The sequence below is a fragment of the Drosophila innubila genome, assembly GCF_004354385.1.
Source record: "Drosophila innubila isolate TH190305 chromosome 3R unlocalized genomic scaffold, UK_Dinn_1.0 2_E_3R, whole genome shotgun sequence".
Classification (NCBI taxonomy): domain Eukaryota; kingdom Metazoa; phylum Arthropoda; class Insecta; order Diptera; family Drosophilidae; genus Drosophila; species Drosophila innubila.
In genome coordinates this window covers 13925009-13948091 of record NW_022995380.1, presented here as the reverse complement: position 1 = coordinate 13948091, position 23083 = coordinate 13925009, and the positions used below count along the sequence as shown (strand labels likewise).

The 23083-nt window shown below is 35.5% G+C and overlaps 7 protein-coding genes across 11 annotated transcripts; 1 reads left to right on the top strand and 6 right to left on the bottom strand.

The window, feature by feature from the left end:
* The first annotated feature begins 1182 nt into the window (after positions 1-1182).
* Positions 1183-1791, top strand: LOC117792661. The gene has a single exon (XM_034632876.1). The coding sequence runs from the start codon at positions 1183-1185 to the stop codon at positions 1789-1791; it is 609 nt and encodes a 202-aa protein (XP_034488767.1).
* LOC117791104 (circadian clock-controlled protein) lies at positions 1788-2876 on the bottom strand. The gene is made up of 3 exons (XM_034630762.1): positions 2741-2876; positions 2190-2673; positions 1788-2135 (listed from the first exon to the last, which is right to left on the bottom strand). The coding sequence occupies exons 1-3, from the start codon at positions 2808-2810 to the stop codon at positions 1934-1936; spliced, it is 756 nt and encodes a 251-aa protein (XP_034486653.1). The 5' UTR covers positions 2811-2876; the 3' UTR covers positions 1788-1933.
* A 126-nt stretch (positions 2877-3002) lies between these two features.
* LOC117791621 (protein takeout) lies at positions 3003-5360 on the bottom strand. Its single transcript, XM_034631430.1, has 6 exons — positions 5164-5360; positions 4618-5101; positions 3939-4564; positions 3716-3880; positions 3397-3640; positions 3003-3328 (listed from the first exon to the last, which is right to left on the bottom strand). The coding sequence occupies exons 1-3, from the start codon at positions 5228-5230 to the stop codon at positions 4339-4341; spliced, it is 777 nt and encodes a 258-aa protein (XP_034487321.1). The 5' UTR covers positions 5231-5360; the 3' UTR covers positions 3003-3328; positions 3397-3640; positions 3716-3880; positions 3939-4338.
* A 92-nt stretch (positions 5361-5452) lies between these two features.
* LOC117791622 lies at positions 5453-6531 on the bottom strand. The gene is made up of 3 exons (XM_034631431.1): positions 6418-6531; positions 5873-6359; positions 5453-5819 (listed from the first exon to the last, which is right to left on the bottom strand). Exons 1-3 carry the CDS (start codon positions 6482-6484, stop codon positions 5606-5608), a joined length of 768 nt encoding a protein of 255 aa, XP_034487322.1. The 5' UTR covers positions 6485-6531; the 3' UTR covers positions 5453-5605.
* A 25-nt stretch (positions 6532-6556) lies between these two features.
* Positions 6557-8149, bottom strand: LOC117792659 (protein takeout). The gene is made up of 3 exons (XM_034632875.1): positions 8074-8149; positions 7162-7645; positions 6557-7102 (listed from the first exon to the last, which is right to left on the bottom strand). Exons 1-3 carry the CDS (start codon positions 8147-8149, stop codon positions 6904-6906), a joined length of 759 nt encoding a protein of 252 aa, XP_034488766.1. The 3' UTR covers positions 6557-6903.
* A 972-nt stretch (positions 8150-9121) lies between these two features.
* On the bottom strand, positions 9122-15353 carry LOC117791617 (protein Malvolio). 5 transcript variants are annotated; one of them, XM_034631423.1, is made up of 12 exons: positions 15122-15353; positions 14863-15047; positions 14632-14796; positions 14435-14573; positions 13347-13502; positions 13121-13279; positions 12616-13061; positions 12423-12538; positions 12264-12355; positions 11915-11985; positions 10512-10544; positions 10357-10469 (listed from the first exon to the last, which is right to left on the bottom strand). In XM_034631423.1, the coding sequence occupies exons 1-11, from the start codon at positions 15350-15352 to the stop codon at positions 10520-10522; spliced, it is 1785 nt and encodes a 594-aa protein (XP_034487314.1). In that variant the 5' UTR covers position 15353; the 3' UTR covers positions 10357-10469; positions 10512-10519. The 5 variants fall into 5 exon arrangements, with proteins under 5 accessions (XP_034487312.1, XP_034487311.1, XP_034487314.1 ...); XM_034631421.1 differs by lacking the exons at positions 10357-10469; positions 10512-10544 and adding an exon at positions 9122-9484; XM_034631420.1 differs by lacking the exons at positions 10357-10469; positions 10512-10544 and adding an exon at positions 10086-10201.
* Positions 15354-20254: 4901 nt separating this feature from the next.
* Positions 20255-22670, bottom strand: LOC117791618 (hematopoietic lineage cell-specific protein). Its single transcript, XM_034631425.1, has 5 exons — positions 22510-22670; positions 22203-22384; positions 21826-22118; positions 21659-21769; positions 20255-21601 (listed from the first exon to the last, which is right to left on the bottom strand). Exons 2-5 carry the CDS (start codon positions 22364-22366, stop codon positions 20532-20534), a joined length of 1638 nt encoding a protein of 545 aa, XP_034487316.1. The 5' UTR covers positions 22367-22384; positions 22510-22670; the 3' UTR covers positions 20255-20531.
* Between the last annotated feature and the right edge of the window lie 413 nt (positions 22671-23083).

The window sequence follows — 23083 nt, the reverse complement described above, 5'->3', positions numbered from 1 at the left end:
AAAAAACTTTTAAATTATAATTGTATTTAGAATATAAATAAAATCTCAAAAAAAAAAAAAAACAATTTAAAATGATTCATAATATCTAGCAATGGTGTTGCAATAATAAAGATTAAATAAAAAATAAAAAAAACCATTTTATGATAACAATTTCTTCAACAATAAAGGTACAATAATGCCTTGAACAGAAATTATAGCGAATGTAAAGTTACTAAACATAATAATAAGAATACTTTGTTAGTTCTCGCTGAGGTACAGGCTTGAACTGACTAGCACTATTTTATCTCAGCCTCCTTTGATCAACATACTTTACACCAAGCTATTTTTCTTTGTTTTAATCAAAACTCTTAGAAAATATAATTTATAAATGTAACAATATTATTTTCAGAAAACATTTATAAATATGCTTAGCAGTCAAGTGTTTCCAAATATAAATAAGGCATTCGATTCCCGACAGGTATTTGTGCTCTCAAGCAACCTCTCTTTTACTAGTATTAATTATTACACATAATATGATTATCATTCTTTAGCAATTATCTGTTTATAAGCTTAATTTGAAATTCAATCGTATTCTGATTAGAAACACTTGTCAATTGCCAATTGGATAACTTGTTAAATTTTTTGCATGGCAAGTTGCCAACAGCACGTCAACAACTAAGCCGCTAAATGCTTAGAATTATAATTGAAAAAATAAAAAGCAAACGTTTTCAAGTCACGCCAAGAACTGTTGCTTATGAGCAACAATTGGGGAGCCCCTTCCCCAATCACTTCCCCAGCAGATTTATAGGAAATTCAGGCGCAGGCGTCAACTGTAAACGGAAACCAGCAACTGTTGCGTCTGGCTCAACATTGTTGCTAAGCCTGTGGACAACTTTGTTTCTAAACATTAGGTGTAAGCAACAGTTTCTTGCATGACTTGCGCTTGCAAAGTTTAGTCGTTTCTATTTCTGTTTATACCATAATAACTTTTATTGATTGACCTAGGTCTAGGTGTGCACTGCGGTTCGTTCAACTTGCTGGTTGCTAGGAAAACCCGTTGCCGGATTAAAGCGCTGCACTGCCGTAATGAAAATTAAAGACAAATTAAAGTTGCCAACCGCAAGTTATGCAAAAGTCAGTGAAGCTGAAAGTTGGTGCATTTATAAATGTGGCACTGCTTATCAGCTGAGGTTGCACTTGAAAATGTGGCAGTTAGTGTTGGGACTGTTGCAGCACCTGAGTGCCACACCTGCCATTGTTGTTGAACGCAATATGTTTGCCTACTATAAGCTGCCGCTGAGGCTGCTGGACACGGATACAAAGCATACAGACAACCTGTACTATGTGCTGCAGTGTCCGCCCAAACTTGATAACACTATACCCAAGCCAAAGGACATGCAAACCTGCACCGTTGTGGACCAATACAAGGACCTCTGGCGTTCTAAACAAAAATCCAAGAAAAATCCCAGGCGAAGACCATTTCGAATGATGGTTAGTCCACTGTCGCCTCCAGAAATCAAACGCATGCAGTGGGGTTGGCGCCAGCGACGCACCAAGCGGCACAATCAGGACACAAAAGCGTCCCAAGAAGATTTCACGCCTCTGCAGCATCTTGGTCAGCCGCACCGCAGGCAAAAGCTGCTCAAACTATCCGCCGATCATCAGAAATTCAATCGAGGTAGTCGTACCAAGGGCTATCAGCACATGTATCATCGAGACGAGAGCTACAACGATCACATCTTCTACGATGAACTTCAACTGGATGGAAAATTTGAAAATCGCGGAAAAATAAAGAGTCAGACTCCAGATTAAATTCATTTTAAAATTTAATAAAAATGTGTTTAAGACATTTTGAATAAATTTTTACTAGTATCAATAATACACAGCGTATACTCTATGACTCCGAAACTACTTACTAAATAATTTTATAACATTTTAGACATTTGCACCAAGCTCAATCCGGTAGAAACAAATCGTCATAAGCGACATTCTCAAACACCTTATTAAGTATCCTAGAAAATGCCAAGGAAAAGGCATGCATAAGTCCAGGTTCAAGATCATTCCATAACTCCACCCAGTGTTCATTAAATACACGATTTAAAATAACTGTTAAATCGATATTTTCCTTATATAGATTATCTAGCAAAATAATCCAGCTAAAATTAGAAGAAAATTACAATATTTAACAGGGTACTTGATTAACAACTCACCGATCTAATGAAACTAATGGCACCAGTTCATATATCTTGAGATATCGCTTGTTGTTGCGATATTCAAGTATAATCTTAAAGGTGAGCGTAACGTTAACATTTTGAAAATCCGACTGCAGTTTTCCGGTTGTATTTGATTTGAACAACATAATCTGACCCTGCATATCGTAGGTCGCCTCATGGATAAGTCTTGGAATGCGTGCTTTAATCACAAGTTTTTCCTTTCTTGGATCTCGATTGAATCCCGCAACATGGGTTACTGTTGCATTGTTAAAGCCCTTGTTTACAGTGTCCCTCATGTGAAACGTTAACCAGATCGGACCGCGATAAGATGAATTTAGTATTGGGATATCATTCAGCGGAGTCGCATCTAATGGTGGTAGTCCCATCTCAGGTATGCCCTTTGGATAACGTCGAATTAGGTCATTGATGCTTTTTATAATGCAAGAGGAGTCACCATAACGGCATTTCTCTAAGTCACTAGCTGAAAATTTAAGCCAGATACTTTTAACTGACCAACAACTTAGCTTGGCATTTACGTTGATACTTACGTAGTAAAGCGCTTTTCACAGCCGTGTTTAGAAAGTAATAAATGGCGATTGATAAATACAACTTTTTCATGTTGACTTTAGAGCTCGAATTCAAATTCAAAAAATTCAGCTTGCAGTAAATAAATCCAATGTAAACCTGCTCCAACAAAAGCCAAACGCTTAATAAAATAAACAAGCAGACTGTGATAATAATTTTCACATCGTGCTTGAATTGTAATAACTATCTATAAAACCTGATTTAATCCGTACTGAGCATTACACATCCAATTTACTTGTATGTTTATTATTCAAGTCTCAATTTACAAGTCTGCCTGACTATATACGTAAATAGAATAGATGAATTTAGCATGAAAGGAGCTTACACAATTTGTTCATTTCATATCCATTGGATCCGTGAGGAACATCTGATCATAAGGTATCTTATCAAAAACATCTTTAATAAGACCGAGGACAACATGTCGCACGACATTTAAAATTCTTTTCTCCATTACATTCCAAAAAACTGCCCAATTATCATTGAACAGCTTATTAAATGTCACTGTTAAGTCAGTATTTTCCTTAAATAAGTCATCCAGCTGTAAAATCCAACTACAAACATATTATTGTATTAAAATATTATGTTCTTCTTAAATACTAAACTTAACTTATTAACTTACCGACTTATGGTAACAATCGGGTCCAGGTTATAGATTCTCAAGTAGCGCGTATTATTACGATATTCCATTATGACTTTAAATTTCAATAAAAACTTAAAGTTTTGAAAATCCGAGTGTGACTTGCCAGTGGAATTCACATTAATAACATAGACACGTCCTTTGGAATTAAAGTTGCATTTGTGAACAAGGCTAGGTATTCGACCATGAATTTCCATAGATTTGACTTCGGGATTCCTTCCAAAGCCTGCAACATGTGTAATCGTTGTATTTTCAAATCCATATATTTCCTGGTTGTATAGCTTATAATTAAGCCGAATACCATTATGAACAGCACGATTCCAAAATTGATAATCGTTCAGTTTCACTACGTCAATGGGTTTCAATCCGATATCGGGTATACCCTTGGGAAATCGCTTGATAACAGAGTTCATCGACTCTGTTATGCACTTTAATTCTCCAAATCTGCATTTTTTAATACATGTTGCTAAAAAAAAAGTATTTTTTAATACCAGTAATCTATATGAATTATATATGTCACTTACGCATTGTTTGGCTCATTGAGGAGCTTATTAATTGCAGGATAACTACCATTAATAATATTTCACGCATTTTGAATAGATACTATACGCTTGGTTTTCAACAAGATAGTTTATATTTCCTTGTAAAGATCTCAGCTGCTAATCATCGAATAAAACGTTACAATTATTTCGATAAAATACTTGTAAGGCTAGCAAACTAAATTGAAATTCACATAGTTTCAGAACTGGTTTTCTAAAAAATTACTCAAGATTTTCTCTGTTTTGCACGGTTTGTATACTAAGTTTATTAACTATTTACAAAACTAGTTTGCTACAGACAACACACACGTATGTAAACATATATTTACTTATAAATAACATTTATACAATAAGAACAATGATAAAAAAGAAATAGTCGAAGCCGCTATTTTTCTATTTCAGTCTCAGTATCACTTTGAAGAAACAGTTCATCATAAGGTATTTTGTCAAAAATTCCTTCAATCATATTCGTAAAAACATCTTTAAATGCCCTTAAAATAGTCGGTTCCATCTCATTATAAAACTGCAACCAATTTTCGTTAAACACTCTATTAATATATATTGTTAAGTCCGAATTCTCCGTGAAAAAGTCTTCCAGCCATAAAATCCAACTGCAATTCATGATTGGTTGTATTGTTTTAAATATATTTGTTGGAAAACTTACCGTTTCATATTAACAAGAGGCACAAGCTCGTAGATTTTTAAGTAACGGGTGTTATTACGATATTCCGTTATGACTTTCAATTTCAAAGAAAACCGAAAATTTTGAAAATCCGAGTACGACTCCCCCGTGGAATTTAATTCGAGAAGCCAAACACGTCCATTGGTTACATAGTTACCCTTATGTATTAGACTGGGTATTTGGCCATGTATTTCCATTGTGGTAGATGTCGGTTCCCTACCAAAGCCTTTGATTTGTGTTATCGTAGTATTCTCAAAGCCGTAATTCACCTGATTGAACAGTCTAAATTTAAACCAAACACCACCAAGTGCGTCATTATTCCATAATTCAACATCTTGAATATCCACAACATCCGTGGGTTTCATTCCAATAGCAGGTATACCTCTGGGATTGTGCTTAATAACATCATTCATGGACCTTATAATGCACTTTGAATCTCCATAGTGGCATTTTTTAATGTTCTTTGCTAAACAAAAGTATAATGTGATCAATGGGAACCGCTTAAAGAACTTTATTTTGACTACCTACGTAATATCTGGCACTTTGACTCGATCAAACATTGAAAAACTACCGCAACAATTAATATTTCACGCATTTTTTTAAGCTTTTTAATTGTATTTATATTTGTTGAATAAATAATTGGCACTTGTTGAAACGGCGACAATGTCTCGGTAAATAAAATCTTGCACTTATGTCAATTGAACATTTATAGCATAGTTTTAAAACCAGTTTTCTTTGGGGAGAGTATGCAATATGCGAGTTAATAGTATGTTGAATTTCTAGTTTTCAAAAGTCATTTAATGAAATGCAAAATATATTTATATCATATATAAATCTTAATTCGTAATACTAATTTGAGATGATTAAGCGACTTCAAATCTATTATATACAGATTTGAAGTCGATTTAAAATAAACAACACTCGTCTTTTGGTTATGAGTAATATATAGTATGGTTATGAGTATATGTAGTTATTTGATATCCTTATCAGAAAGGAACATATCATCATATGCCACAGTTTGTAATGTGTCATTGATTAAACCCAGAAACACACCTGTAAATACTTCCATTATGGGCTTTTCTAGTTCATTCCAGAACTCAACCCAGTTCGCATTAAATAATTGATTAATAGCAATTGTAAGATCCGTATTTTCCGGAAAAAAGTTATCCAACCACATAATCCAGCTGTTTGAAGGCATTAGATCATATAAGGTAAAAAGTTGAAGTTAATAACTCACCGATCCAGACCAATGTTGGGTACCAGTTGATATATTTTGAGGTATCGTTTATTATTACGATATTCCGTTTGCACTTTTAAAGTGAATTCGAAAAAGAAGTTTAAAAATTCCGATTCAGATTCACCAGACGCATTAATATCAATCAGCCAGAGCATACGTCCTTTGGCATAATAGTTACCCTTATATATAACCCTGGGTATTACTCCTTTAATGGCGATCTTTGAGGATGTTGGATCTTCATCGAATCCACTAATTTCTGTTATTGTTGTATTCTCGAAACCATAATTAATTTGGTTTACTAACTGAAAGTAATACCATGCAACTCCAACCTGCGAGTCATTTACAAGTACAGTATCTTTTACGTGAACAACGTCGAGCGGTTTTAGTCCCACGGCGGGTATACCTTTCGGAAAGTGTCGTATGAGCTCATTTGCCGAGTCCTTAATGCATTCTGTATCTCCAAAATGACATTTTTTGACGCTATTAGCTATGAAATGAGAAAGTTAATAATTCAATCGAATATATGTCTTAATTTAAATACCCACGTAACATTACGCACTCTAAAATGACGAAAAGCTGCACACACAACACTTTTGGAAAGATTTCCCTCATCTTAGATCGATGCAGCCTGTAGAGTCGGATACAGTCATTGGATAAATAAAACCAGACAAGAACATCGAACACTTTTCCGTGAGAGTACTTAAATTGATTATCATAACACGATTTCTCCAATTCACCATATGAACAATTAAATCAAGTCGTTGAATACAATTCGAACTTATCTAATTGCAGATCAACTTATCATGGTGAGATTTGTACTTGCAAGTGTTTATAAAGCTTTGCGGGTTATAAGCTTTTTACGTTTCACAGCTGATTGTTTTTCCAATGACACTAGCAACTACTTAATAAAAAGTTTCTAACGTTTTACAACTAATTACATTGCTTAGCCATTATAATAAAGAATGAGCCTAATTTAAAATGATGTCTAATAACATCGAAGATAAATTATATTCAATAATCTTCTGTGGTTTCTAGAGATGTTTATAAAAGTCATCATGCGATAATTTATTGACCACACGCTTCAGAATGGATTCGGCCACGTTATCTACAGCCGAGCTGATGCCTTTACGGAAAGTATGCCAAACATCTCGCCAATTACTATTGATAAGTTCATTCATAGAATCGCTCAGCTCCTTGTTATCAAGCAGGTTATCAAAGTTCACATGCAGTCTGTAAAGAAAAAGTTGTAGTATGAAACTGTCGCTCGAATTATCTAATCATGATCTTACCCATGAATATCAACCAGACACTTGACCCTTGTTATCTGAGCATAACGCTTGCCGTCTGTTCGAAGATCTTCGATTGCCTTAGCACGACAAGTGAATTGGCAATTGGTCAAGAGCACTTGGGCCTGTCCCCTTCCTTGTATGGGCAACATCATCAGCTTGCCATCTGCTTCATATATTCCATCCAAATGAATCGAAGGCGTCCAACCACTCAACTCGAAGCCATGTCGAAGATCCTTGTCGAATCCCTTGGCTCGAAGAATTGTCGTATTCTCAAAGCCACGCACCGTCAACGTTCGGAATTTTAAGTTCATTTGCATAGGCGTATTCGGAACAGCTTCGCTAACAACAACCCCATTGAAGCTGATGGCATTGAGTGAATCCAGACCAATTTCAGGTATACCGTTTGGATAGTTTTGTACAATGTGATTGATGGTCTCCACAATGCAAATCACATCACCCGCAACGCATTTTTCTATCTCCGAAGCTGTAATTAATATTTAATTAATTTTAAATTACTATAAGTATCCGAAAAATAAATTAACAGCCCTACTGATTTTTAAAAGTCCATACATTTTGCCCAAAGCTTAATAATGGACTGCCTTAAAAAAAATGTTTAATTCTTTCTAAAAAAAAAAGTTAAACTAAAATTTTACTACTCTTATTTTTTGCATTATATAATACAGAATTTTTGTCACCATACTATGAGTGGAACTAAATAAACTAATTTTTACGAATAGATAACTACTTGAAATACCCTTGCTTATTCTAATGAGTTCCGTTAGAAACGAGCCCTTTACATTAAAAGTTAACTATTCATCAAGTATTATGCTTTTGATCGAGCTGCAACTAACATGACCCCTAGACGACAGCAGTAACCTTTTAATGCCAATCAATAGACTTCAGATTACCTACGTAGCTCACAGTTCACAAAATAGTTAATAATACTATGTAGCAGCAACACAGTTACACAGCTCCACATTTTGGCCATCTTTACAGCTCTCTGCCTTTAGACTAAAACAATCCCACGGATGGCTCATCGTTTTTATAATCAGATTACCAATGTCTACGCCGGAAGCCGGAAATTGCCCTTTAACTCAAACAAAGCGTTTGATTATTCTTCGAGTATCACCTACACAGCAATTAGCAGTTGACGCCTTTGTTAAATTGATTTACTCGTTCCATTAATTTCCCTTTCGTTTTCACAACAGCAATTTAAATATCAATTACCGTCAAGTACAAAAAGCGTTGATAGACAACGCCTAATACGTCATGGGCTAATAAGTGACTAGAGAAATTAACGCCCGCAAAGTGCTAAGTATGGAAATTGTAAGATCAATCAATTATTCAATTAATATTCAACTTAGTATATGACATAATTCAATAAATTAACAATATAAATGCTTCTGGTAGGGAGTAGAGACTTACAATAAACAATAAAAACACATCGCAGGTACTTATGATAATATTTTTTATATTTTATTACACAGTTTACGTAAGTAGCAATAAGAGTACTGAAATAAAATGTGATTTTACAATTTTGACTAATTGACAAACTGTGATAAGGACTTTCTTATTATTAAATAAAATTTGGTTTGATAATTTTGACTAATTTATAAACTGTGATTAAAACTTCCTTATTAATAAATAAAATATGGACTATATTAAATACATTCTATTAAATAAAATATTAAGATTTGCAGACAGTTTTTAAAAACATTTAACGTGATTCAAATTTGTTGTATGTTCACAGCCTTATTACATAGACACTATTACCTACTAAACGTATAGTTAAAATATGCTATATTATTATCAATTGTATAAATATTATTGGGGCATTTTACATATATAATATAGTATTTCTTTGATTCTATGAAATCCTTTCTTATCATTTTTGGTATACTCAAGTATACTCAAATAACTCTGCTATAAAAGTGTTCCACTAATTCCAACGAAGTTTTTGTTTGTCCTGATCAGATAAGCCCAATCACTCAAACGTTGCAATAACAAACACAATGCATATCGATAGCCAAGTCGATGATATGATAGGAACTGACCATCAGGAGGCTTTGCAACATTTGGTTGAATTTTGACAGAATTTTTTTGAATTTTGTTAGGGCAGAGTTGAAGCCAATGCTAGCTGATGACCACATGACCATTAGAAATACCAGTGCCAATTTCCAAGTTGCTGCTGTGGCAATTTAGCTCATTGTTGTTGCTGCTAAAACATATCTCCTCACTGTCATCGGAATCAGTGCAGAACAGTAATGGCTACGCGTCTTCACCATCCATGATTTCCGCATCTGTGTCGCCATTTGTGGCAATTCTGTAAGTGGAACAATATATGAATATGCGATGAATGATTAATGACAAAGTTATGAAAAGAGAGATGTTTGTGTGTGTGTGGGTAGAGTTTGATCTAGTAATACGTAAGTGTTGAGCATAGATCCAATCGAAATTTTTATAATTATTGAAGACCCAAACATACAAAGATTTTAAAAATGCCAATTTAGAAACACCCCACATCCCAACAGTCGAACTATACAAACACTAACTGACTAGAGAGGTAAAATTAGTACTTCTATAGGACAATCAGCATAAGAAACATTAAAAAATACATATATACATTTGTGAGCAATATATATATAACACGCATATGAAAAATAAAAGACAAGCCATAAGTTGTTGCTGGCCATATGAATCTGAGTATATATACATATAACATTATCTTTATTTCGGGAGGGGAAAAAAACAGGTATTCTATCTAGTTTCATTTATTTATCGTATAAGTATATACAAATTGATTGAGTTTTGTCACAATATGTTTTTTATCATTACTTAAAATGTAATACGTAAATTCCATTATAAATACTTAATTAAACTTTAACTTGAGATTTAACTAACTAATAGATACATTGAGGGAAATAAAACGAAAATAAAAATAATATTTATTATGTACATAAAAATGACTTAGGAGTCGTCAACTCTTTGTGGATTAGTAAAGGCATTTATTGAAATTCCATTGTCATTCAGCGTCAGCTCACTAGATACATCCACATGTAATTGGCGGGTTGGCGGTTCGATGGTTTAGTTGTTGTACCGCAGGTTTTTTGTTGCCCCAATAAAAAAACACAAACAAATTTTCGGCACGTGCAGCAGCGCATTTGCAAGTTTAAATAAACAATTGGAAATTTTCAATTCAGCTTATTTTTTGGGAATTTTTTTGTTTATTTTTGGGGTGAGTTAAACTGTCAATATGCTAATCTATTTTGTTGGCTTTTCAATTTTGGTTCAGTGCTCCAATTTTTATCGATTGTTTGAAAATCTTTACATATTATAAGAAACTTTGGATATCAATTTTCTATTTCGTGCCTGACAGTTGAAAACTTTTTTAATTTTGTACCAATGCCAAAAAAGCATTTGCAGTTGAATTTGTTTTTTTTTTTTTTTGTCGAGTGTCAATTTGGAAATATGTAATTTTTTTGTACAGTTTTTGAATTAGCCAAAGATTAGATTAACATAAAATATCATTCAAGACAGCATATTTGTAGTTTTATTTTTATTATTAAAATAATTTTTGTTTTGAGTTGGAGCCAATGTCACACAAAAATAGTACAGAGAGTTTAGCGTGTGTGAGAGTATGTGTATTATGTCATTAGATACACAGAGTAGAGTAGTCGCACAAACATATAATAAAAGAGAATTTATAATACAAAAAATATAAAAAACAGCATGTAGAATATTATTCACTTTAAAGATGTTTTGTGTTTGGATTAGCCACACCAAATGAAGAAACTCAATGGATGATTATATTGTTATGCCAAAGTAAAATGCAACAGAGTGTCCAGTAACGTTGTATTCCCGGTGCCAACATATAACCTTTATTTAAGAACTATAATTTCCAGCATTTCCATCATCAGCACAGTTAAATCCATTTAATTCACAAGCTTAGTATCCGCATCCGCAAGGTATGCTTAGAATCCACTTAAAAACTATCTTATTCTTCGAATGATAAATTAAAAAGAAACACTTTCCAATTTAATAAATTATTACTAATAAATGCAAAGTTTATTTATTGAATAAAGCCATTAAGCCATATGCCATTAAGAGTCTACAATATCAACAAAGCTAAGACTTACCAGAAACTAATAGATACTTTTAAAAGATATGAAATTAAATCCTCAAAAGCCATGCAGCTTAAATGGGGGTTTTAAATTCTTATGAACTCTACAGTTATTATTGTACAAATATATATATAATTGTTAGTGATTTATGGTTAATATCACAAATATGGTGGTCTCCTGTATGAACTAGGTAAATGAATAAGCTAATGATTCAACTAGAATCACTGAGCAACCTTTTCCGAAACAGTGTCGAGACCTTTGGCAGTGTTAGTTTTATCGCCTACAACTAAGGTAACATCACTGTGAATAGTTGAAAGAATAGCAATACGTTTTTGATTAAGTATTAGTAAATGTGAGTTAAACAAGGATAACCGGATGGTACAAGACGAAGAAGAAGAAGTAGAAGTTGGAGATTAGTTTATTAAAGTAGACAGCATTTAGAGTGCTAGGGAAGTCGACAGTTGATAGTAACAGATAGTACCAATATAGATAGATATTTTAGTTAGTTTTCCATATACGTAGGCAGTTAGAGAGATCAGTGTAGTGTGCATTAGTGTATGTATGCATTTATGTGTGTGTGTGTTTGTAGGATATGTGGTTTGTGATTGAGTGCGAACTATGCTTTAACATACCTGGCATACGTTGAGTTTGCGTTCTTTATCGAAAAGCTATTCTGACTTGGTAACACATAACGTTGCACCCACTGTAAATTAGTAAAATAATACGTTAGACACTTGTAGACGAAGCTGTCTTCATATTTACTACAAAGTATGACAATTAAAGCCACCCAAACTGTATGCGACAAGTCACGTAAAAAGATAATGTTTCGCTCGTCTTAACATATTTTTTTTTTCAATTTATGACAGACTACTTAATGCCCAAACTTGCTTATTGTCACGGCTATTGATAATTGCCGCCGGTTTCTGGTACGTGACGCATACAGTAAGGTAGAAAGAATCCGGCCATGTCCATGCTACTTACTCGACTGTTCATCAGACGCTTATTGCCCATGCAGGCGGCCATGTGTATCACAAGATATAAATTAAAAAGTAAGTATAAAGCAGCGAATATGCCTGAAATCCAAAAGAGTGCCATTAATCAATCAGGCCAATCAGCGAAATCAAGATATGAAATACTTACAGACGAGAGCCAACATGCCGCCTTTAATGCTCAGTGTTTCCACTTGAGCGACCACAAAATACAAATTAACACCAATAACCAGAATGGTAAGCAATATGGAAACGATCTTGTTGCCGCTGCAATTGAAATAGAAATATATAGACATTATGATTTATATAACCAAATACATGTCACAAATAATTCCAATACTCACATTCCATTGACAAACTCGCCCATAATGGCTGCGCTTGAGGTGAATGCTATGGTAGGTATAGCTGCAAATGGCAACTGCAGTGACATGACAGCATTCAGAATGTCATTCATATTGGTTAGATCTTCCATTTGGCTGAACATGGCCAGGCAGAATGTGGGTATGATGGCAATGCAGCGCGTGACCAGCACGCGACACCAGCGTGGCCACTGCAGATTGAGGAAACCCTCCATTGAGAACTGGCCCGCATACGTGCCCGTCATTGTGGAGCTTTGGCCAGCAGCCAAGATGCCCACACCCCAAATATACATGGCAGCCGCTCCAAATGTGCAACCAAGAAACAGACCGCCCTTATATAGATCCGCATTGATGATATCGGTTAGATTATGTTTGTCAGTAAATGACATCTTCGCATCCTCGTACATGGACTTATTCGCGCACACATCGAGCTAAATGTCAAACAGAATTAGTGTCGTGATATAGATTAAGTCAACTTTGAACTACTTACGACATCCCGATTGGTCTTTCCATACATGCCATGGGCAAACACGGCAACAACAAACAAATTGATGATAAAGGAAACAAACAGCGCAATGGACGCCTCAATAAAGAAATAGAAGTTCGCTTCGCTTACTTTCTTTGGCTGGCGACGATCTACATCGCGGGACTGTAATAGAATATGTTAAATTGAATCACCTCAAAAAATATTTCTTATATTCTAATCATTGTCTTACCTTAACCAAAGCAGAGTGCAAATACAGATTGTGTGGCATGATAACAGCACCAACCACGCCCACAGCTTGCAACAATACATCCGAATTGCAATTGGAGCACCAAGGTATAAACATGCCTTCCATAACTTCGCCTTGGTTGGGAGCTGAGACAATGTACTGCAAATAGCAAATAAACATTACATTTTTAATAAAACAAATTCGTAAGGATACAATTATTTTTTATATTAAATAAATAATTACAATGAAAGCTACAAGTTATTGATAATGTTGGTTTCAACCAAACTATGAGATTAGCTTTCCAAATTTACTTCAAACAATGTAATGTTTTCATAAGCAAATGGTTCACTTAAAAACTCCCCATTTTTTTATACAACTGTCAGATAAGCACTGAAAAAAATATCCTGATTATCATAAATATTTTTGGACAACTATACTTGTAAGTAGGGTCTGTAAGACTTTCCGACAGATCGTTCTCTAATCTAATCATAACGACAACCCGACAGACTAATTACATAGAAAAAGTTGTTTACAACCACCAGCTAAACAAATAGTCTACTTATCATCATTCAGCGGCATTCGCGGAATCAACTGCAAACAAATAATGACAAAAATTGAATACGTTGCATTCGGGAGAGAGCTCAACTAGAAGATACTCTGCATATTAAAACTGTCAATTTACAATTAGTTGTCAGCACAGAACAATAAACCTGTTATATAAGGTTGCACAAAGTTACAATACCTCATTTAAATCTCTTAAAAGGGTACACAGTAATAAAAATGCATACCAACGGGAACTGGGAACGGAAATGTGGAGTGAGATTGTAAAACGCCCCCGACAGTCGCTCATAACAATTGGCAATTTGTGACAAAAGACAAAAAAAAATCATTACAAACTGTTTCAGGCAAAAAAGGCAAAACAAAAGCTACGGAAAACAATTTTTATTTTTGTTTTTATTTTACGAATAAACGTGGTCTGTATAAAAAGTATCCAAATAATTGTTTTTGCTGTAGTTATTTTTAAAGCTACAGTCCCGGGGATTTTTCTAGGGTGATTTTTTTGACTTTAGGGAGTTACTCGATGAGCTTACCTGATAGCCGAACGTGACAGCCATAACAGTGATTAAGAAACCAAATAGGAACTCCAGCTTACGTAATCCATACTTATCCAGAAATAGGAACGTAAATGTATCAAAGATGGTGATCAATACACCACCCCACAAAGGCACACTGACAAGGAAATGGAGATGAGCAATAGGATTGGATAATATCAAGTATGCAGTCTTACGCTTTGTTGGATAGTAGATATATGGCAATGGCAGTACCAATTACCTCCTGCATGTCAGAGCCAATGATGGCAATCTCAATCATTATCCAGAGTATCCAACGTGGCAAACGTTTGTACTGACGATAGCACATCTCCGCCAGATGCAGGCCCGTCACGACGCCCAATCTAATAATATATAAAAGTATGCATTTGAATACACTTTTTATGACACTGATTTAATGAGTAATTCACCTTGCAGCCAAGCGTTGCATGAGCAGACCCAAAACCGTGGCCCACAAGAGTACCCAAAGAATTTTGTATTTGGCTGCTGCACCAGATTGCAAATCGGATTCAATATTGCCCGGATCTAGATACGCAATGGACATGAGAAAACCGGGGCCCGTGAAGGCCCACAGCTTGCGAAAACTGAAACCGATCTGAATACATATTGAATTAGTTAATTATCTGATATTTCAATTAATATTTTTTAAAAATTTTTAAATAAACTCACATTTGTGCGTTCATCGTCAGGTATAAGCACTTTTTCATCACTGAAATAGGCTTGCTTCGAGGGCTTCAAATATGTCGTCTCATTGAGAATCTGTTGATGCAGTTCCTTGCTGGAAGTAGGAGCATCGCCGGCTGCACTGCTCCTGGCGGTGCCAGATCCCGAGGCTTGATCATCTCCAGCACTACCGGCACCGGGCTCAATTTTATTGTGATATCCCTCATTTAATGACATTCTGAAAATTAACAAAAATATTAGTTAATTACTTAGTACGCTCAGCAGTCTATAACAATTAACGTGTATGCAAGCTGGGCGTGACTTATATTGTAAAACAATTCAATTTGCACTCGTAAATTGGAAACCGTTCGCAACAAAGCTATTTGTGTTTGTATCTGTTATCTGTATCTCAACAAAAGCCTAGCACGTGATACTTTGACACATCGACAAAACAGTTATCACAATTCAGACCTTTATTTATCACAAATATAACTTTGATTAAATTTTGTTTTGCTTTGTGATTTTGTGATGACTTCAAATTTGACTTTAAATTTGCACATAATTTAAATCAATTTTGCAATTATATACTATTATATACTCTGGCCATAGCATTATCAAAAGATGAGCAAGCAAATACACAATTATTTTTTTATTAAACAAAAATCCCATAATTTTGTTATTATTTTTATTATGCACATGTGTATATGTATATGTACATCTGTACAAATAAAACAAGTCTAATAACAGAGCTGACAGACATAATGAAACGGAAATACAGATTGCAAAATAGGAATTTTATAGAAGTCGTTCATATAATCTCTTGCAGAATTTCTGTTACTTAGTCAACAGTCGTTAGATTGATAAGACTAAATAAAAGTACTTAGTACTCTCGTATCAGTTGAGTTTATAATAATAGTAACTTCTAAAGAACATAAAAATTGGGACATTCCCTCAACTTTTACTTTGTTAGCTCTGAATACAGAAAATAATTTATTTTTTGTAGCTAATGTGTTTTAAATAAGAACATTATCATAATTACCCCACTTATTACCTATATAATTTTGCACCCTTAGTAATGCTTAGTAACTAGCGTGGACCGACGTGATTGATTTGAAATACAGACATACAGAGATGTTTTTAACACTCTTTATACAATCAAATCTGTCCGTTCGTAGAGCTTCTACCGTAATTCGCAAAATTATATGATAACAATTTCGTCAACTATGTTAGTCGACAGTAAACAATCTGTAGACGAGATTGTGTTATTATTGTTAATTTATAATAAACAAAAATGTGCTTATAAACAAAGGAATAAAATAATAAAAACGAGTACTGTTTTTGTTCTGTTTGATCGATTTGTTCAGCAGTGTGCCAACTAGCAATGGGAGATGTTTATATATTTAACGATTATTCTGACAACATTAAAATTTTGCTCAAAATGCAGGTGAATAACCTGCTACGTTGGCTTTTTTTATTTTTTTTTTTTTTTGTATTTTTTTCGTTAAGTACCTTTGAGGTGCGAACTGTGTTGATGATTTCTTCTGTATATTTTTATTGCTGATTCGTTGTGCCCTGTGGCATTAATGTAAACTCTTCACATCGTAAGCGTGCATAGGCAGGTATGACGGTAAGGTAGCAACAGATCGCTTGGAAATACCGGTGTGTGGTTTACCTTGACAAACGCAACGAAACCAAGCGCAACACTACACATCAGTTTCCACATCGGTTCAGTGATGTTGAATCTCTAGCTACGTAAAGACTCCAAATCAAATTTTGTTAACGCCATTTGGAGGCCTCAATGTGCTCTCAATTAAGTATTGTTTTTTACTTTGTAGCCAATTCGGAGAGTTCAAGCTCCAACCGCTTACGAGTATTTAGTTTTTATAGAATGACTGCCATACCAAATGTATAGAGTCTTGTTTATTCAGTTGCAGGAACAAAACAGTTAGCACATATCGCACTAACTGTGCCATAACATATTTGCCGTACATCTAGTTCCATATACATATCAGCTATGAATAATTTAACGCTCGTCAACAGCGATAACTATTTGAACAAATAAACGTTTTAAGTACCTATTTTATGGTCATATTTATTATAGCTATTTTTGGGGTGTCAAACGAACGTTTAATATATGAGAGCTGTTCATCTCAAGAATTCCAACACAATACAATGCAGTACAGTAAAAACTCTTGGAATGCTTATTCTTTACTGCAAATACACATTTCTATATAAAATTAGTTGTTCAATTTTCAAGTGGGAACTGAGAAGAACTGCGCATTTCAAACATTAAATGCTACCTATGTATTTATTTGTCACCCAAATGTTATACATACATATATAATAAAAGAAAATTGCGTTGTTGATATTGTTGCACCATTAATAATAGCCAGAGAAAAGTTTTTTAAACCATCTAATTAATAATGGATACAAAAAACGAACAATTATAAGCTTATTGATATAAATCCAAACGCAAAAATACATAGTAAGAATCTTACTTAATTACAGACAATTTTCTATTGCTAATTTCCTGCAGTTGAGAACTACTTTTGTACTTGAAACAATAAGGGAAAATAATGGCATCGAAGTGTGTTAAAATAAATCACTTAAAATGCAACTTTTGATGCATATTTAAAAAATAATTCAGCTTATTAATGTAATTCATTTGAGAATATTTTCTATTGTTCGGTAATGATATTTCATATTGAGCCATTGCTTATCATAATGTACAAATGCTATATAAACAATAGAAAGCGTCGAATGCTTGGCAACTGCCCGCCACAACAGACAAAAATCTCTCATCTCTCCTCTTCCTTTCATTCTCTCTTTTAGCCGGTGCATGATACAATTACAAGGTAGCGACAACTCAGAGAGTGCTCTTAATATTCGCGGTCTTAAGCGATTCCGTATGCAAACGGACTTACACGTAGTTCAGTTTATCAGCAATATCTCATTCGCTGTCTGACTAAGGTAAAGATCATTTCAGTATAGTCGCTACCTTGTTATTGTACTATGAGCCGGTGTGAGTTTTCGGTTTTTGGCGCACCTGTCTGCGCACTCATACTCACACACACAAAGGCACACACAGATGATGACAGAAAAAACAATAACTCTAAAATGTAAAATACGTTTAAGTTAATTTGTTTTATCACAGCTTGCACATGATTAACGACAATTAGAGTGCAATCAAGTTAAACTACACATACATGTGACAGCTCGATGATTAGTAAGCGGCCGTAAATTATAAAAATTTTAATTTAAAATGCACAGTGATGCGAATATTGTTTAAGATTCTGTTTATATTAATTTATCACACAATCACAAGGAAACCGAACTAAATTGCACACGCTGTACACTATAAAGCCTTCAAGCATATGTATGTACATATGTAAGTTAATTATAAATACATTGCTTTATATACGTAATTCCTTTGTTGAACCAATTACACGTTCGGTGACGTTGACCGTTCGTTCCGTTCGGCTCAAGTTTTTTGGTCGAATTGCCAGCGTCAGAGCTTGAGCATCGTCTGCCACACACTACTCTCAGCTCAGCAATTGTCAATTTTTGCAAGTTTTCTTCAATCAAATTGCACGCGCGTATATCAATTTAGCTACATCCGTTTGTTTGTTTTTGTTTTTATTTTACTTTATTTTTATTTTGTTAATTATTGCTGAGCAATATTGTGATTGTCGCTTCTTCTTTAACGCACCCAGCTGCTTTCTTTTTCATTCGCACTCACGGGCTAGCTATTTACACCCAACAGCTGTTCGTACGTTGACAAAAATCCGACGTGGTATGGATGCGATATCGATTAATCGATATATCGCTATTTTGAATATCGTGCAAGCTATTTGTGCCGAACAGCTGTTCATCCGTTTAACGTCGAGCGAGCGTTGTCGTTGGACTTCGAGTGACTGACGGTGGCATTCGATGCCGCTTTATATATATACACATAAATATATTGAGAGAGGGTGTAATTTCGCTCACTAGACGCACTGATAGCGTCGATGAGAGCAAGCCCGACATTTTGATGGGGGTTTTACTGATAATGCTTTATGATTCGATATGGAAGGACAACAAAAAACCAAAAAAAAAAAACTACATTTGTATATTCATACGTTGTCAAAACTGCTTAATATTCTGACTACAATGCCGTTACAATCACAAGTGCTGCCGCTATCTCAATTCGTATTCATTGCTATCTCTCTCTAAACACGATTGACTGAGGTTCTTTTATCTTTATCTTAGTATCTCCCTGATGTATTGGCCAGCACATATAGTGTGTACATAAGTATCTGGACAGTTCACAATCATTTTGACAGACAGTGCAAATCGGTATTTCAAACGTTCTTCGCTTCACGCACACGTTATCATAATCCCCCGCTAACTGTTATGGCCTAACATCGACTCAGTAACAGCTAGTAATTATTTTTAATGACAATTTCGAGATTCAATTGTTAAGATCGCTATCAAGACGCCGTGTGTTGTCATGATTCTATTCAAATGTACAAATATTTCAATTTACGAAATAAATTGTATACTTAACCAGATACATGCGAGAAAGAAACTTTGTACAGTCAGATGTTTTTTTATCAACTAGAAATGCTATCCGACCCCAGACATGATTCATTGACATTACAACTGATTAACACCGGAATGTGTCCACACAGAAGCGAAGTGCTTCCATATCGTTTTGCATACCATTATATAATTGTACTTACAAAAAAATATTGTATACCATGCCAATTAAAGAAGGGACATCCAGAGAAAACATTAAATTTCATCTGTATGATCTAAGTAATATTTAAGTTATTGATACATTTTTTATTATGATTTTTGTTTTTATCAAAAGAACAGACTTTTTGTTTTCATTGACTTTAACATTTTTCTTGAAAACTTTTATAAACTTTATACAAATTACAAGTGATCTCACTTTTGACACATTAACTTTAGTTTTAACAAATACAATTTCAGACAATACGAAACACATACAATTATATATATATTTAATTTTGCACAATCAATCAATAAAAACCAGTCTACGTAAGTATAAGAATATAAATAGTGTTGGCATATTTTTTTAAAAATACGCTCTTAAAAACAAGAATAGAATGTAAATTACAATTTTTAAAATCGAATATGAATGATATAAAAAATGGAATATATTTGTATGTATATTGCGTGTGGCATGAGAGAGCGCTGTAAATGTAACAAATTACAATAATAACGTTAACGTCTCTTCGTTGTATGTAGAAAACAATTATAATCATGATTTTTATATAATGATGAATTATGACTCTGCATTAAGATTTAACATCAGCAATTCATTATCCCGCCGTTATGCAGTTAATGTTATTTGATTTTGATCTAAACTCAATTTCAAACGGAAGCATTTGCTTACTGGCATTGCCAGAAATTAGGAGGCTTGATTAATAACCTGCACATAGTTTGCCGGGAAAAGTCCGTAACGGTTCTTACACAGACCACGCCACCAACCATCATCGATTTTCTCAATGTGGGTGACCACATCGTCGGGATCGAAAGAAATCTCATCATCGTCAGCCGCCTGATAGTCATATAGTGCAATCGCATGAGTGCCGGTGTCCTCCAGATAGTCAGCCAAGTTGCCAGAATTTGCGTAGATTCCCTCCTCGATGGCGGTATTTGAGCCATTTGCAGCTGGAGTTGGCGACGCGGCAGCTGGAAGTGGCGATACAGACTTAAGCTCTGCTTGGTTTTGATAGAGTGGTTCGGACTCCGGCTCTGGCTGATGTTCCTGTTCCGGCTCCGGTTCTGGCTCGGGCGCAGACTTAACTGTTGCGGCATAAACTGGCGATTGTGGCTCGCTTGAAGGGGGCGTGGCAACAGTCTCAATCTCAATTTGGGGCACAACATCGGGCGGTGCACTGACTTTTGGTAGTGGTGCCGCAGTCTCTTTAACCATCGCAGGTGGTGGCGTGGCGGGCTTCTGCTCCTGCTCAACTACAGCCGGCTTAGCTGGTTCAGCAAGCGCTGGTTCCTTCGGTATGATAATGGGTTCCTTGCGCGCCGGTGCTGTCTCTGCCACTGGCGACTGCATTTGATTGAAGGCGCTAATGGCATTGCCAATGCCCCCGGAACGTCCTGTTTGTATTGCTGTGCGACTTCCTTTAGCCGGGGCCGTACGTGCCTCTTCGGCAGAAGGTAACGGCGTGTTTTCCACAATCGTTTGCTTAGCGGCCTCCTCGCGATCGCGTTTATCCTTGGCCTCGCGCAATCGTTTCTGCTCGTCAGCGCGCTTTCGGGACTCCTCCTCGGAGTTTTTGGCCAAATTCTCAAACTTGGCACGCAAATTCGATGGTTTAGCACCCTCAATGATGGGCTTGACCTTATGATCCACCTGGCTGGCGTGTTTTTGAGGCGCCTCAATGTGATCCCAGCCGACGGCCGATTTATCTTTTCGATCTTCCTGCACGCCAAACTTTCCACCAAAACCTTTGGAGTAATCTGTAAATGACTTGGTTTAGTCGCTTGCTTAAGGATCTGCTTTAAGTGTGCGCTTACCCTTCTGGGATTCATGCTTTTCAACCTTTTCGATGTGATCCCAGCCCAACGCCGACTTGTCCTTACGATCCTCCTGCACTCCAAATTTGCCACCAAATCCCTTTGAGTAATCTGCAAACAATTAATTATAATAATTATATAATTTAAGTACTTGAAGTATAGCTTACCCTTTTGCGACTCGTGCTTTTCCACCTTTTCAATGTGATCCCAGCCAACAGCAGATTTGTCCACTCGATTCGTTTGAACTCCGTATTTTCCGCCGAAGCCTTCGCTATAATCCTTTTGCGATGCATGCTTGTCCACTTTACCCTCGTAGTCATGGCCCACCGCCGACTTATCCATGCGATCCTTTTCAACACCAAATTTGCCACCGTATCCATAGCCAGCATTTTGATCCTTTAATAATTGCTTCTTCATGTCCAAATCCGATTTCTCCGTCTCCTCGCGCAGTTTGGCCATGCTGTTGTTGTTGGTGAAGTTGATGGTAAGACATAAATTGATTGTTACACTCATCAAAAGGCTGACCCAAAACTAAATGACTCACTCAATGGCTCCGCCTCCGTCGCGTCCGCTGCCATCAATTGTCTTTGAGCCCCATCGTTGTTCTTGTTCGCTAACATCGTTGACAAAATCTGGATCCGTTTCCCAATCATCATCTTCAGCGGTGCTTGTGGCCTGGATTTGGTGACCGGCAGTTGCTTTCCACATACTGACTTGTTCTCTTATCTGTGTTCAGCGTTGGAGCCATAGATAAAAACAATGACAGGTTTTTTTTTCATCGAAAATTATTGATAGCAAAGGGAGGGGCCCATACGCCGAACGAGAATTGTGGCCTTTGTAACTATACTTACATGCTTGGAACTACTTTTAAATGATGAATTTATTAGAGGTAAGCTAAGCAATTAAGTTAAACACTGCTTTTTGAAGTGTTAAAACTTAAACAATTAATTTAAATGCAATACAGCTGCAAGTTTACCAGAGTTGTTGTCAATGAACCAGTCGACTAATCGAGCCCGTGAAATCGATTTACATTGTTCAAGTGAACTGCATCGCTCATCCAAATATAGTGTTGAAGAGCGACGCAATTTAAAACAATATTTAACGTATTGTAGTTTGAATTTTGAACTGCTCTCATAGATAGTTCTTATGCTGTTCAGGTAAAAATTATTATCTTACAATGATAAATCTTTATTATCTGCATCATCCAGCTTTCAATCTGATGATTCACGTATTATAAAAGTTTCTGATTCTGTGTAAGTACGTCATAAGATTACTCAAGTTGAGATCAAAAGCAACAAAGACAAGTGAACTTTGTAAGCATTCCACAAATGTAAGTGCAGATGTATGAGTGAGAGAGCTTTTCACTAGTCATGCTAGTATCATGACGTAATATAAGTCTGGAAAGCTCGCTCTCTGAGAGTTACA

Bases quoted from the DNA above. Each gene is read 5' to 3' on its own strand.
- LOC117792661 (XM_034632876.1), top strand. From the start codon at position 1,183: ATGTGGCAGTTAGTGTTGGGACTGTTGCAGCACCTGAGTGCCACACCT.
- LOC117791104 (XM_034630762.1), bottom strand. From the start codon at position 2,810: ATGAAAAAGTTGTATTTATCAATCGCCATTTATTACTTTCTAAACACG. The intron at 2,674-2,740 runs GTAAGTATCAAC...TTAAATTTTCAG, and splicing joins TGTGAAAAGCGCTTTACTAC to CTAGTGACTTAGAGAAATGC. The intron at 2,136-2,189 runs GTGAGTTGTTAA...TTCTAATTTTAG, and splicing joins CCATTAGTTTCATTAGATCG to CTGGATTATTTTGCTAGATA.
- LOC117791621 (XM_034631430.1), bottom strand. From the start codon at position 5,230: ATGCGTGAAATATTAATTGTTGCGGTAGTTTTTCAATGTTTGATCGAG. The intron at 5,102-5,163 runs GTAGGTAGTCAA...ACTTTTGTTTAG, and splicing joins GTCAAAGTGCCAGATATTAC to CAAAGAACATTAAAAAATGC. The intron at 4,565-4,617 runs GTAAGTTTTCCA...CATGAATTGCAG, and splicing joins CCTCTTGTTAATATGAAACG to TTGGATTTTATGGCTGGAAG.
- LOC117791622 (XM_034631431.1), bottom strand. From the start codon at position 6,484: ATGAGGGAAATCTTTCCAAAAGTGTTGTGTGTGCAGCTTTTCGTCATT. The intron at 6,360-6,417 runs GTGGGTATTTAA...CTCATTTCATAG, and splicing joins TTTAGAGTGCGTAATGTTAC to CTAATAGCGTCAAAAAATGT. The intron at 5,820-5,872 runs GTGAGTTATTAA...GCCTTCAAACAG, and splicing joins CCCAACATTGGTCTGGATCG to CTGGATTATGTGGTTGGATA.
- LOC117792659 (XM_034632875.1), bottom strand. From the start codon at position 8,149: ATGGCCAAAATGTGGAGCTGTGTAACTGTGTTGCTGCTACATAGTATT. The intron at 7,646-8,073 runs GTAGGTAATCTG...TATTAATTACAG, and splicing joins TTTTGTGAACTGTGAGCTAC to CTTCGGAGATAGAAAAATGC. The intron at 7,103-7,161 runs GTAAGATCATGA...TTTTCTTTACAG, and splicing joins TGTCTGGTTGATATTCATGG to ACTGCATGTGAACTTTGATA.
- LOC117791617 (XM_034631419.1), bottom strand. From the start codon at position 15,352: ATGTCATTAAATGAGGGATATCACAATAAAATTGAGCCCGGTGCCGGT. The intron at 12,539-12,615 runs GTGAGTATTGGA...TTTCAATTGCAG, and splicing joins GGCGAGTTTGTCAATGGAAT to CGGCAACAAGATCGTTTCCA. The intron at 11,583-11,914 runs GTATGTTAAAGC...AACTATTCACAG, and splicing joins GCAAACTCAACGTATGCCAG to TGATGTTACCTTAGTTGTAG.
- LOC117791618 (XM_034631425.1), bottom strand. From the start codon at position 22,366: ATGTGGAAAGCAACTGCCGGTCACCAAATCCAGGCCACAAGCACCGCT. The intron at 21,770-21,825 runs GTAAGCTATACT...AATTGTTTGCAG, and splicing joins AAAGCACGAGTCGCAAAAGG to ATTACTCAAAGGGATTTGGT. The intron at 21,602-21,658 runs GTAAGCGCACAC...AGTCATTTACAG, and splicing joins AAAGCATGAATCCCAGAAGG to ATTACTCCAAAGGTTTTGGT.